The sequence below is a fragment of the Magnolia sinica genome, chromosome 14 (assembly GCF_029962835.1).
Source record: "Magnolia sinica isolate HGM2019 chromosome 14, MsV1, whole genome shotgun sequence".
Taxonomy (NCBI): Eukaryota; Viridiplantae; Streptophyta; class Magnoliopsida; order Magnoliales; family Magnoliaceae; genus Magnolia; species Magnolia sinica.
In genome coordinates this window covers 15,484,122-15,498,525 of record NC_080586.1, presented here as the reverse complement: position 1 = coordinate 15,498,525, position 14,404 = coordinate 15,484,122, and the positions used below count along the sequence as shown (strand labels likewise).

General features: G+C 38.4%; 1 protein-coding gene and 1 pseudogene across 1 annotated transcript; both read left to right on the top strand.

The window, feature by feature from the left end:
* Positions 1-6,092: 6,092 nt before the first annotated feature.
* LOC131224893 (protein STRUBBELIG-RECEPTOR FAMILY 2-like) lies at positions 6,093-12,365 on the top strand (annotated as a pseudogene).
* Positions 12,366-12,485: 120 nt separating this feature from the next.
* Positions 12,486-13,256, top strand: LOC131225794 (protein STRUBBELIG-RECEPTOR FAMILY 8-like). Its single transcript, XM_058221388.1, has 3 exons — positions 12,486-12,655; positions 12,828-12,984; positions 13,105-13,256. The coding sequence occupies exons 1-3, from the start codon at positions 12,534-12,536 to the stop codon at positions 13,192-13,194; spliced, it is 369 nt and encodes a 122-aa protein (XP_058077371.1). The 5' UTR covers positions 12,486-12,533; the 3' UTR covers positions 13,195-13,256.
* Positions 13,257-14,404: the final 1,148 nt, after the last annotated feature.

The following is a 14,404-nucleotide window of genomic DNA, read 5'->3' as shown; positions in this document are numbered from 1 at the left end:
GATGTAATACTCAATGCTTTGAGCATGGAATCTATTAATGAATAATAAAAATAGTATCAACCAACCTGGTGCTGATTCCATGCATTCATGGCATCTTCGAAAGTTGTGAACGACTTGTGTTTGCATCCATTGAAACCGTGAACCTGAGCATTACAATTATCCCATGTCGCATATATTCCAGGATTCCTCCCCATAAACACCACATAGTTTCATTTCGCTGCAACCAGTAATCACTGCCTTAATCAGAAGTATATCAGTAAAAAAAATTAATCTGAAATTTTGCCTTTAATTCTACTATATAATCTCCATATTACCTATCTTTTGAAGATGTGGGTACCAAACTTCGATTCTTTGGCGAACATATTAGAAATTAATCACCTCAGCCAACCTTGTAAAGAAGAGGAATTGATCACGTCAACCAACAGGGAACAAGTTGTTCACGTCAACTAACTTGAGAAATCTCCATACTACCTATTTATACATCCAAATACAGGAGAGCATTAGTAAAATCCAGATATCAGAGACAGTATTTCAAAATTAATCTGTCAGGATTAATTCAAGACAAAAGTGTATTGGTTCAAAATTAAATCATCGTATTGACATTCAGAGAACATAACTTTCTCAATAGCAGAAACAGTACCAATAATAATCCGAATTTTCAAACATGAAGCCGAAGCAATCCACGTCATTTACACAGGACAAATGTGTATCAATACAACATTGAATTGTAAAATTGGCTGAAGTGTATCAGTAAAATTGGCTGAATCAAATATATCTACTTCAGAGATATTATCTCAAGATTACATTTCAAAATATCAAATATAGGATAGTATCAGTAAAACCCGGAATCAGAATAGGTATTTCAAAATTAATATATTAAGATTAGGCCATATAGAAGAGTTATAATAGAAATTATAGTAATATGTTAACACTAAATATTTCCACTTATATATCAAAAGGAGACAAAATGAAATCTGTATCAGTGAAAGTCTAAAAGCTGCAACATAATAACCAAACAGAATTACTACTCTATAATCAAAACTGTATCAGTGAATTGAATTAGAATTTCGGTATCAGTGAAAGTTAGAACCTATAACATAATCAAACATTACCGAATCCGATTATAGTATAATCAATACATAACAGTCCAACATTTTAAAGTTAGAATTGCTGCTCAAGTAGCAAATAGATCATCCACAGAGTATTAAAGTTAAACCCTCAAACCGAGCCTTCACAAACTCAGATAAAACAGTATCCACAACAAACCAGCCAAAAAAAAAAGTATGATCCAAAAGTAAACAGTCAACAGATATAACAAGTGACTCATTTTCATTCTGGGCCACTGCGAGGAAGGATAACTTTGTTTATCTATTCCTTTCTCTTTTCGTGTCCCATCTTCATAAAAAGCCCTGTACTGACTAAATCAGTTTGCAACACCCTTGCAACACGAATTTGGTCTTCATAGGAAAGACCATCCACTTCCTCAAGAATACTCAACAGCCGTTGCACACGCGACATGCTCTTCCCTTGTGCCATTGTAATGGTCAGGTTGTTCACGGCTTTTGCCACTTCCCCCATCTTGTCCCCTATATGTTCACTTGGCTTACACTTCCTTATACGGCTTATCTCAGTCCCATCTGCCCGACTATGATGAGAGCATGAAGTGGCTTCCATTGGGCTTTTGTTATACCGCTTTGCCCGATTTGAGGAACCCTGACTACGACAAACTTGGGGAGCAGGCCTCCGATATCCTCATCAGAGGATGAGAGATGAACAGTCTGAGAAGCCTCCTCCAAGTCATCATCAGAGTTCATTTCGTCATGGACGCGTCGTTTCCCTGATATAGGCAAAGAATATGTTGTACTTGTAAATTCACCGTGGGCACAGTCATTGCCAAACATGAACGCGAGGTCGTCCCATCTTTCAATATGTTTTCCTTGCACCCGTTCGGCGTAGGGGTGTGTCTGTACACACAAAGACAAAATATTTTCATCAATTATATAAAATCAGATCTTATAAACTTGAAAAGTATGTATTTGTTCAAATCTTACTGCGATGTAGCCATCCCAACTCTGTAGCAATAACCATCTTATAGTCTTCGTCCCATCTAAGACCCGAGGCATTGAGCATGTCCTTGATTGCCCAATACAACCTCTTCAAGGTCCGCAGGTGATTAGAAATATGACGGTTTTCTAACAAAATGCCACAATTATTGTAAATTTTCTTAATCGTGGCCTTGTATGCTCTGGGTTTAAACCCGATGTCACTCTTAAGTCCAAGCTTCACCAGTTCCACCAACGCATCAACCAAGGCATTATCCATGCTGTCTGACTATTGAACTCTACTAACTTTACTTGAACCACCTAAACTATGCCTCGGCTGAGATACATTTTTTGGGGATGACCCTTTGCGCGAGGGCGTAGGCTTTTTCTTAAGAGTGCCAATTTTTTCAGTCGGCGACTCGGGCACTGGTTTGAAGCAACACTCTTCTTTGAAGGTGATGACTCCACATCTTTCCTCTTTGGGTCCTTGAAGGTGCTCCTTAGGAAATTCATTGAACCCACAAGCAGAAAATGTTAATAGAAATATGAAAGCTACAGCCAAGTGATACACTAAAGTAATGAGTCATAACCAGACATAATGACATTCAACACACATAATAATAATAGTCTCCTGAAGATTGTGAATATATGTTAAAATATTTCTGCTTTCAACTAAGCAGATCATTACATAAACCAGAAAATCTAAGTATGTTGTCATGTGCGTGGAAGACTGTCGTTCTACATTTTCTCAGCCATCTCATCTCCCTTCCTTGTCCACTCATCACGTGCACAATCCGTCACCTGAGCTAACGCTTGTCCTTCTTCCACTGTAGTTACATCTACAGGGGATGGTGAAACATCCTCTATATTGTCTCCATTGTCCTCAACTACCTCAACCAGTCCATCATCACCACTAACACGGATGAAATTATGAAGGACACAGTAAGCTATAACAATTTTCACTTGCGTTATAAACTCGAACTGAGGAGGAGTACGTAAAATAGGAAAACAGATTTTTAAAAGCCCAAATGAACACTCTATGACATTTCATAATTGTGCGTTGCGATAATTGAAAAGTTCATTTTAATTAGCAGGTTTCCTTTCAGTACGAAACTCTTTCAAGTGATATCGCACACCTCGATAGGGTGCCATAAATCGAGGCGAATGTGTATATCCAGCATCAACAACATAATATTTTCCTACACATTACAAGATATATTTCAGTTATCTTTCAGACATAAACACCTATAATGTAAACAATCACCCCCTATTCGCAATTACCATGTGGAATAAGAAAACAGTCAGGGCGACGTGTTAGTGTATTTTGTAACATACGACCATCGGATGCGGATCCATCCCAACTACTAAGAACGTATACAAATTTCATATCAAAAGTACATGCGGCCAAAACATTCTATGACAGAAATATTTTTCTATTTTTGAAGGTTGAACTTGATTCTTTTGGCAAATAAGCCGGGATATGGGTACCATCTAGGGCCCCGATACAATCCTACAATCAAAAGTGTGCCACATGATCAGTTCGGTCATTAACTCTCAAGTTAAAATTTAAGAATTGCTCTAACATATCTACAATATTACTTGAAAGTATGGGCTCTATAAATGGTTGTCGGATATTTCTTTGGGTGTGTGTAATATAGGAAACTTCACGTACTCTGGATATAGACCGATTATAGCATCCAACACTCTAGTAAAGTGTTTGCTTACAATCTCACTAAATCGTGTAAAACGATGACTAATCACATGATTACATACATTATGTCTGATAGTATGAAGAAACATTACAACCTGCTCCTCCATACTGCATCTCTTGCTATCGGAAAGTAGTTTCCGATCCCTCAACAGCGAACATAATTCAAAAAAATTGTCCCTTCTCATCCTCAATTGTGTAAGACACTCAGTATCGCTCTTACGTTTTTCAGATGAGAGATGATAATACCTGAAGGATCGGCTTTCCGCAACACAAATGAGATGCACGAATGCCCGATTTGCAATGAGCAACGTGGTAGGAAGGTTATCCTGCCAACTGTATCTTGAAATTAGTCTTTGGAAAGGCCCCCTTCTCAGTTGGATGACGACATACAGAAGGTCAGAATGATCTATGGAGGAGCTGGTGCAGAAAATCGCCCGTTCTCCTTATGAAGATAACTCTCTACAACGTTTTGAAAGTCGTTCGCACGCGAATACAATGCATTAAAGAGACTGTATAGATGGCAGCCGAGCCGTCTGACAGTACATTACAATCGTAGCGATTTTTGGCTCCACGTTGTATTCACGCATATAGATTTCCACAGTCGGATACTCTGAACCAAACACCATACATGTCACATTAATCCCTTTAATACCATACAATACACCTGCAAACAAACGTCCAAACAGGCCCTTGATGAAGATGGTGCTCAACCTCAACATGTTCATCCCCGCGTCAATTTCTTACCTATGCAGACAATTCAATAGATGGGACATCTTTAGGATTGTCTGTTGCACCAAAATCTTGCTGAATGTCCCATCTACTTCTAAACCTTTTATCGTTATTAACAATCCATATAATTTTCTACAGGATATCAGCATTCTTTTTTCATTTTTGTTGGAAGGTTACCTATCCAAGATGTGAAAAATCTGTTCAGTGGTCTGGATTAATGAGCATATGCATGGATTATGCATGCACATTGGTCGTATATTAAACGAGCATCGAATGAATGTGAAATATGGACACTCCAGGTGATAAACTCATCTATGGATTCAATTAGAGCTCGAAATTATGGAGATCTGATTATCCTAACTGTTTGGTCAGAATCATATGTTCAGCATGAATTTCTTGTGGTGGTCTGATTAAATTTAAAATACTGTTCCAAAAAATGAATTGGTTGGATTATTAAAAAACATTACGGTGGACCCTATCAAGCTTTTAATGGTGGGCGTTCAATGACCACGTGGTCCACCTAAAATCTGTATCTTCATCGACAATCGGAACTATAACTTGAGTGGTTTGGATGGCTCTAAATGGGTGCTACATGCGAAGATTAGGCCATGACTATGAGTATCTGATAAAAACAGTTAACAATCAATGTTCAGTGCAGAAAAGCAATGGCTATGAGTATTTGATAAGAATGATTTTTTGAAACATAGGCCATCCAAAAAGGGATACTAGATGGACGGTCCTGATCGATCCTGCCATGAGAATGGCTCACCCGTGTATCGGTTCTTCGGGCAACCCCGCCCATCAAGAAGGGGGGAGAGGATTATGACCGCGGAGTCCACCTTGATGATGTGTTGTATATCCACTCCATTCATCCGATTTTAAAGGGAAATTTAGGATGTAATTCAAAATGTTAAGCATATCCAAATATCAGGTGGACCACACCACAGGAAAAAAATGGTGGTTGAACGCTTACCATTAAAAATTTCCCAGGCCCACCGTAAGCGTATCTATAATGCATGCTTTCTATCCAACCTGTTGATTTTGTCAATCAGACCTGGATGAAGGGAAAATACAAAGATTGTCTTGATCCAAAACTTTTGTGGCCTAAAAAAGGTTTTTAAGGTCATTCACCACTGTTTTAAGTGGTGTGGTCCACGAAAGATTTAGATCTTCTTAATTTTTAGGAAAACGTCCTAAAATGGGCTGATAAAACGGATGGGCGGCGTGGATATACAAGAAATTTATCAAGGTGTCCTCCACACGGTAAGGTTAACACCTAAGCCACTAAGATGGACGGGAATCCTCGACAACGACCGGTTGTACGCAACGTATACAGCACCCGAGTTATGATGGCCCAACAGTGTAAATTTTGTAACATCCGCTACATCCATCAGGTGAAGTCTCATATCTTAACCGTACAGTTCAAACAATACTGGTGGGACCCACAGAGGCATTGTAAGTATTTCGATCCAAGCAATGGAAAAGAGCCACGTGGGCATACATCACAGGACGGTCTTCCCGCCAGAGTCACTTGTATAAAATGCAAGAACGACTCCTCTCTCTCTCTCTCTCTCTCTCTCTGACAAGCAATCAACGGATCTCTCTCTCATCTCTGGAATTCTCAACATCTTTTGGAAGGTCGATCTCTTGCTCTTCTTCTGTTGTCATATCATCATGCTTACTATCTCTTCTTTGTTATTCTGTGTTTTTCCTTTCAATCTTTTTCTTTGTTCTATCTGATCTTGAAATACTTGTGTTCTTCTTTCATACTGTTTGAATTGAGCGATTTTTGATGATTTTTACTGATAATCTTCAATCTATTTGAGCATTTTCAAGCTGTGACTGGTTAGATACTAGTTCTTGAAAACAATCTCGATTTATTGATTTTTCTTACGCTTCTTTATTATCGGATCTTAGAAGACTTCGATTTGATTAGTTTCTTTTTAAAAATAATCTTTTATTTGATTCACTGAAGCGATTTTTAGCTGCAAATGATCTTGGTTACTGTCCTTTCAAACCGAATCCAAGAGAATCTATTGACAGAAGCATTTTAAAGCATCTGAGTTTTCTTGATTTCCCTTCTTGTAAACAGAATTTCGAAAACCATTTGCCGACAATTAGGAATTTCGAAAAGGGGAATCCCTCAGTGGGTAGAGATGTCAGAGGAATCAGCACAAATGACAAATTACCTCATTCTAGAAGTTTAAAAATGTACTTTCAAGTTGTTGAACCAAATTCTTGAGAATCTGTACAAGCATTTTGTAGCATCTGAATTTTCTTGATTTCTCTTCTTGTAAACAGAATTTCAAAACCCTCAATAAGATTCTCCCATTTTTTTGGCAATAGTTTCTAAGGTCCGTTTTCTTTACCCAATTGCTACGAAATCAGTAGGCTCTTTGTTAATATTTTGATTTTCTTGGAAATGGAATTTCAAAAATCTTTACAAGATTCTGCCTCTTTATTTATTTACTTTTTATTTTTTTTTATATTGATTATTAGTTGTTGATAAGCTCTGTTTTTATTTGATTTTCTTTTTTATTTACTCTTTTAAATTCGTTGCAGACTGTTTGTTTGATTTCTTTTTGTGCAATCTCTGGGGTATATCACGCTTTTGTATGATCTCTCTTGATTTTTGTCTATCTTCTTACGATTTTGTGTTTCTATTTTCAGGCGAACATAGATACATATCTCGTATCAATGGCCAAACATCACATTATGTTTCTTCTCTTCACATTTATCTTCTGGGCAGTACTGTTTTCTGAAACATCAGCAGTGACCGATCCTTTGGATGGTAATTTGAATATTTTTATTGCTTCTCCTTTTATTGTTTGTATATATATGTATATATATTTGTGAAAGTTTTGATAGATCATTTGGGAGAATATACTAACTTGAAAGGGTGAAAAGCTGGCACTTCTAAAGATTACTGAAATGAAAGCATGTCCTCTGCCTGGGCTATGTGGATCAGTGTAATGCCCACTTCACGAGGTAGGCCCATGGCCTTCTCATGGTGAAACCTACCTCTTGAGTGGCGGGCCATTCCAGGCATCCATATGCATCAGTCAATGAATCCACTTGCGTAGTCCAGAAGAATCTCTGGTAGTAGTTCATCACTGTTTTTGAGACAGTAGCGACCAATCCTCCTTAACGCGGCACACATACTGCTATTCCAACCATCCAAACTGTGGGGCACACTATGGTGGAGGATTTCTTGAAAATCACACTATTTGGCAATCCTAGCAATCCGATTGGTGGGTGGTTAAAAGAAACACAACAAGTATTACCAATTCAACGACAAATATCAGATAGTTATTATCATCTGCTCAATCTCATTTCCGGTTTTACTCCATCTGAGATCGGCTCAGTGGTTTGGCTGGTCTGAATTTCCATGCATGTGTATGGTGGAAGAGATCACCATTTTTGAGATGGTAGTGAACTATAACAGGAATTGTAATCATCCTCATCTAAGTCTTATCCCAACTAATTGGGGTTGGCTACATAAATCTTGTCCTGCCATTCCACTCTATGGACATATCGTCCAATCCCAGTAAGGATCTGCTGTGAAAATATCACACAGGTATGCTGGCATTTTTTTGTCAGCAAGAAATGATGATGTGTTGTGGCTCATAAGCCGTTAGTGTTTTTTGCTGCATGTGTATTGTGTTTCTGAGAAGAGGAACCACATGATACTTGACCCAGTGGAAACCTCGGTTTGATTGGGTTTTAATTTTGTACAAATGGGGAGTTTTTCAGAGATCAAGAATATTGGTTTGTTCTGTTCACAAACTGTAAGATCCTAGCCACCAATCATGAGCCTTTTTTCAGATGAATATGCGGGCTGTTATTGTGTTTGTCCTCGACAGTCTATTTTCAGGCCATAGAATGAAGGTCAAGAATTTAGGATTGTTCCATTTAGGAGGTTTTGGGGGCATGTTCCATACATGGCAGGGCCAATGGTCAGGATTACTAAACCAAGGACCCTGACCCAGGATAGCTGTTTTTTTTTGCCTAGCAGAAGTGGGGTCTGTGGACAAGTTACAAACCAGTTGTTCTGCTGCATTCCACCATGGACATATCATGGCCCAAAGTCTTCCTAATAGGCAGTCCTAATCTTTGCATTTGTGATTGGCCCATTAATTGCAAAGAAGAGAAATAAAGTAACATTCCACATTCGAGTTTCGACTGAAAAAAAGGTCCATATGGGCTGTCAGGATCTTCCAACCTGAGAGAGAATTTTTGGACAACATCCGTCCAAGATAGGCCCAAATGGACAAATAGACCCCACCGGTACTACTGAACCATGGGCTCCATTTGTGGAAACTGAAATCCCAGAGAATACTGTGCATAATAATGCCTAAAGACCAAATGGAATTCTCACACTTTCTTTTTCTTAGTACAGAAATTCTCACACTTCCACTCAGCATATCAAATGGAATTCCTGAGTTACCCCTTCTCTTTTCTCATTGAAGTCGCAACTCTGCAGGGCCTTTACATCTCCCTGAACTTCCCACCCCAACTCACTGGATGGAAATTTGTAGGTGGTGACCCCTGTGGAGAAAGCTGGGAAGGAATCAAATGCTCTGGAGATGCCATCCAATCCATGTAACACATCACCTTCTGTTCTTATCTTTGTCCTCAATTTCTCTTCTTGTGCAAACTGTTTTTACTCTATTTCCTCAACAGCAAAATTTGTGGGCTACAAATCACTGGAACGATGGCTTTCGAGCTTGCTAATCTCCAATCACTTGAGGAACTGTAAGTGGTTTTGGCAGCAGTTGTATGCAAATCCTTTTCCTTTTGTTCCCAATTTATAGAAATTTATCTTGTAGCCCGGACCCAATACAATTCTAACGTACATCTAATTTCATCTAAGTGCGTCCAAGTTCATCCAAGTGTATTTAAGATCCTCCATGTTCATCTGCACATGTGGGATGAGCTTAGCTTCACCTGGATGAACTTAAATGCATTTTGTGAGTTAAGCTTAACATACAAAGCTTTTTATTTGATCCGGTTCCATTTATCTTTACTAATTCAAATATTCTTCCCTTGTACAGGGATGTTAGTAACAATAGCATTCATGGCGTAATTCCTTTATTTTTGCCTCCCAGTGCAACCCATATGTAAGATGTCTATAACTTTTTACGACATCCTTTTCCTATATAGGATTTAATCTTTTTATTTTATTTTATTTTATTTGAATCTCAATTCCAAGATATATTTTTGTTTTCTTCCTGCAATGCAGAAACCTGGCATTCAATCGGCTGAGACAGAATATTCCATTCTCCTTAGCTTCCTTGAAATCTCTCTGTTATTTGTAAGTTCTTGTAATGAGTGAGGGTGTTAAATTCTCTAGTTTATGAGTAGCCAGCTCATATTTGCCAACCGATCTTTTTTCCAAGTGCAGGAATCTGAGTCACAATTCCCTCTCTGGTTCCATTGGGGACATATTTACTGGTCTGGAGAATCTAAAACAAATGTAAGATTTCATTTGCTGACTTTGTTATGTAGACGAACTAGATGAAATTATTTTGGCCTGAAATATTACCGCAAGTATTAATTTTAGAAAAAAAGTATAAAATGATTTCATGAGAAAACATTTACCTACAGCAGTCAGTTTCGGTGCACTTCTACCGACATAATTTCATTGATTAAACTATAGGGTTAAATGATATTTTTTCTTCGATCCTCACCATACATGTGCCGTGCGTACAGTGATTATAACTATACCCTCCAGTGGGCCCACCATGGATGGGCTTACTTTCAGAAATCACATCAATTGGACAGCATAACGGACAGCCAGTTTAATTTATTTTAAAACTGTGACCATAGAAGGTATAGTGGTTCCGATAACATATCCATACATGGTATAGTGGGGAGTTGGGAGAAGCATTATTCTGGTTGGACTGAGGAGACACCTTAACGGTCTTCTAAAGTGTAAATTATGTTTCAGGGATTTATCCTACAACAGTTTCTCAGGAAATCTGCCCATTTCATTTGTTACCTTGACGAGTCTTACTGCTCTGTAAGTATTCTATTTCTTCAATATATACAATTTTATTTTATTTTATTTTTTTGCAATGTGAGTTGTATACCATTAACCATCCATGGTTAATTCTGTCAGTGACCTGCAGAACAACCAATTTACTGGATCAGTTGACTTCCTGGCTGGTCTCCCTCTATCATACCTGTATGTCTTGAACTAAGTATCTTACTTTGTAGGGATTGTCTATTCTTCAACACTTTTTAAGACTAAGTACACAGTTCTGATTTTAACTGCTCTAAGTTTCAGTAATATTCGAAACAACTACTTCAGCGGTGTTGTTCCTAAGCAGTTTGAACTCATTTCAAATCTCAGGTAATAAGAGTAGGCATTTTATGAATGTATGATGCTTATTTCTTATGTTTCTTTTATGAATCCGATATCCAATTTCCTGTTTCTCACTAATTAATCTCCATGTTTCTTATTAGTATTGAGGGAAATATGTTTGCAACCAACAGTCCGTCCACCGCCAAATATCACTCCTGATAACAGGCCGAGCAGTCAGAACATCAGTAATTCCACATCAACTAAGAATGATAGCCATGATCAGAAAGGGTTGGGGCGTGGGTCAATAATTGGGGCAACTGCATTCCTAGTAACCTGTGTAGCAGCTCTTGTCATAATACACATGCATATATCCTGCAAATGTCGGCTTGACTGGCTAGTGTGCTGCTTCAGTTCTCTGCTCTCTCTTCTGATCAGTCCGTCAAATGGTGGTAGGAATTTTTTTCCCCTTCTCTTTGATCTTTTAAATGAAAAGTTAAATTACTCTTTAAATGTGTCTTGATTCTATCGATTTGTAATGCCTTAGCATTTAGTCTCTATTAAAATTTGTGAATGTTTTTTTCCTTTGAAGGGAAATGTTTGAATAGATAGAATAGCAGTTCTCATCGGTTTTTGTATCTTGTAACTTCAGTGATTGGCTTCTCTTTTGCAGCACAAACAGAGAGTCCAGAGCAGTCGTCTGTTGATTTTTCTTCTCTAGCCAGTCCAAGTCCTCTGCCCACCATTCGTCAAGGCAGATCTAAATCTTTCTATAGAAGGATAAACTACACGAAAAGAAATGGAACCCCGATGACTGCGAAATTATACAACGTGACAGAATTGCAAGCTGCTACAAACAAATTCAGTGAAGTCATCCTTCTTGGAATGGGTACCATTGGTCCCATCTACAAAGGCGTGTTCCCTGATGGCCAGGTATTATTTTGTAAGATATATGTAAAGAAGGCCTTTTTTTTTTTGTAAGACGTATTCTCAATGGATATGACTGTGAGGTTTTGGGTTCCCAGATTTTGGCTGTGAATATTATTGAGATAGTGCCGCTGTCTCTACGTGAAGAAGACCTATTTCTGGATGTAATTAGCAGTGTATCTCATTTAAGGCGTTCAAACATCTCAAGCCTTCTAGGCTACTGTGTGGAGCATGGGCAGCACTTCCTCGTCTACGCCTATGTCGGGGACGTGTCCCTTATTGTTGCCCTGCATAGCACTCAAGACATTGGCAAGACTCTTACATGGAATGATCGCTTGAGGATTTCTATCGGTGTAGCCCGTGCTCTCGAGTAAGCATAGTACAAACATGCTCAAATAAATGCTTTTCTAGTGTTCTTATGTCTACAACTAAAGCCAAATTCTCTCTTCATTTATTTTCCCTATTCATGCTTTGTTCAGGTATTTGCACTGCACGTGTACCTGCTATTGCACATGGAGACGTAACAGCTGCCAATATCTTCCTTGATCATGAGCGTGTGCCCCGCCTCCGCGGCTGTGGGTTGGTCGATCTGAGGCCGCTCATTCGAATTAAGCAGGAGATGTTGCCAACATTCTCTTCCTTCGCAAAATAAGATTCTTTATTTATTTATGATAAATCTAAGATTCCCTGCCTCTCTCTCTCTCGTTACAAATATTTCATAATTCATCTGCTAATATTAGTCTATCTCCTTTGGTCGGAATGACAACTCATCATTGGGTCCTCACTTGGATCACAGGCTTATGAAACAGCAACCGATTCCATGTGTTACTCAGCTCCAGAATTTGGACAACCTGGATTTGATATTGATATTACAAAGTGCGACACTTATGGCTTTGGAGTATTGCTATTGGAGCTCCTGACTGGAAAGAAACCACATGACAGGTTCACCATTTCTTCCTTGTTAGAGTTCCTAATCTCTAATTTACCAAATTATCAATCCTCAATGAAACACACTTACCAAATGCATTTCGTTGAAAAACTACTTATTTCATTGAAAGATGCATTATCATGTCTCTTTAACTTATGGGTTTTTCCCTGCTTTGTTATTATATAGTTCAACGGCAGGAGATCGGCAGTGTCCGGTAAGGTGGGCTGGTAGCCGCTTGCATGATATTGAATCTCTTAATGGAATGGTCGATCCTGCAATCAAGGGCCAATGCACCTCCAAGTGTTTGTCCCAATTTGCAGATGCCATCAGCTGTTGTATTCAGGTACACTTCAATACCAACTTCTTTCGCAATCCACACCAAGATTCTTGGTGAACACAACCCTCCACATTTTTTTTTTTTTGAAATTCACTCTTATTGACATGCGGTCCTTGTCTCAACCAGCCCCAGCCAGAATTCAGACCTCCAATGTCTCAGGTTACTGAAATGCTGGTTTGTGTGCTTCACCGAACAGAATCCAGCGGACATGACTGAGATGAGATGCCTTTCATGTCTTCATTCCAGATAGCCCCAATTGATACACCATGTAAGCAATTATACAGTGTTTTTTTTTTTTTTTTTTTTTAAAGACTATATAAATTTATAGGATGTTGAATTGATGCATCCAACAAAACCAAAATAAAATATACAGTTCCAAGGATGAAATTTGATGGTGACGTGCCATTCCTTGAATGATTTCAATTGTCTGAATTTTTACTGCACAAGTTACGTCAATTTGAGTTTATCCTATCTCCTCAACTCGCTACGATGCATGAATAAAAATGGGTATGTTGCAAGACAATGTGTTGAGTTGAAGAGAGGGATTAAGAGCCTTATAAATAGGTGATTTGATTAGTAGGCCCAGCCTGAGCCAGAAAAGAATGGTTGGGACTTGGCCTGGTTCAAAAATTGAAAAATTCCTCTTTCCCATTTAAATGTTCCTGATCTATCCATTGATCGAGTGGGCCTCACATGCACAAAGAAATATATACTCAGAGGAATGAAATCAATGGTTTTCGTTGAAGTTACTTGGCCTGAAAATTAATGGGCCCATCCATGCTAAGTCCCCTTGCCCATGGGTCAGGCTAACAGGTCCAAGTCTCGTCTAATTCTTGGTTGGGCTCTTTGGATTGCCTGGCCCATTTTCAGTCATATGTAGAAAGCCCATCAGCCTAGCACGAACCCTTGGTAGGATTTTCAGTGTTATTTTTTGAATGCCTCATGCAAAAATGTCATATTTTAACTTTAACAACAAACCTACATATTTTTTTTTTTACTTAGCATACTTTTGTGGCTCTATCGAGGATTGGACTGATCATGTTTTCAGGACACAATAAATGCGTGAAGAGAACGCATGGCAGCCTCTTTTGGATAGTAAAGCGCAACCGAACCCAACCCTAGAAGTTACTTTGGAACTTAATGTCACTAAGGGGGCATTTGGATCGTAAAGCTATTTATGCCTCAAGTAGCTTATTATGATTTATACTTATTAAGTTAAAGTGATGAATTAACTTGAAGTAAAAAAAATTACTTATACTTGATCTTAAACCAAACTTATTTATCTTTAAATAAGTTTAACTTTTTTTGTTTTTGTTTTTTTTTTTTTTTGTTTTTGTTTTTTTAACACACACACAACACACAGACCCACACTCACGCCATAGTGGGATTTCACCACTTGTGGATACTCAAACCCTTGACCGGGTGT

Coding starts and splice junctions, on each gene's coding strand:
- LOC131225794 (XM_058221388.1), top strand. CDS start 12,534: ATGTGTTACTCAGCTCCAGAATTTGGACAACCTGGATTTGATATTGAT. Junction 12,656..12,827: donor GGAAAGAAACCACATGACAG/GTTCACCATTTC, acceptor GTTATTATATAG/TTCAACGGCAGGAGATCGGC. Junction 12,985..13,104: donor CCATCAGCTGTTGTATTCAG/GTACACTTCAAT, acceptor TGTCTCAACCAG/CCCCAGCCAGAATTCAGACC.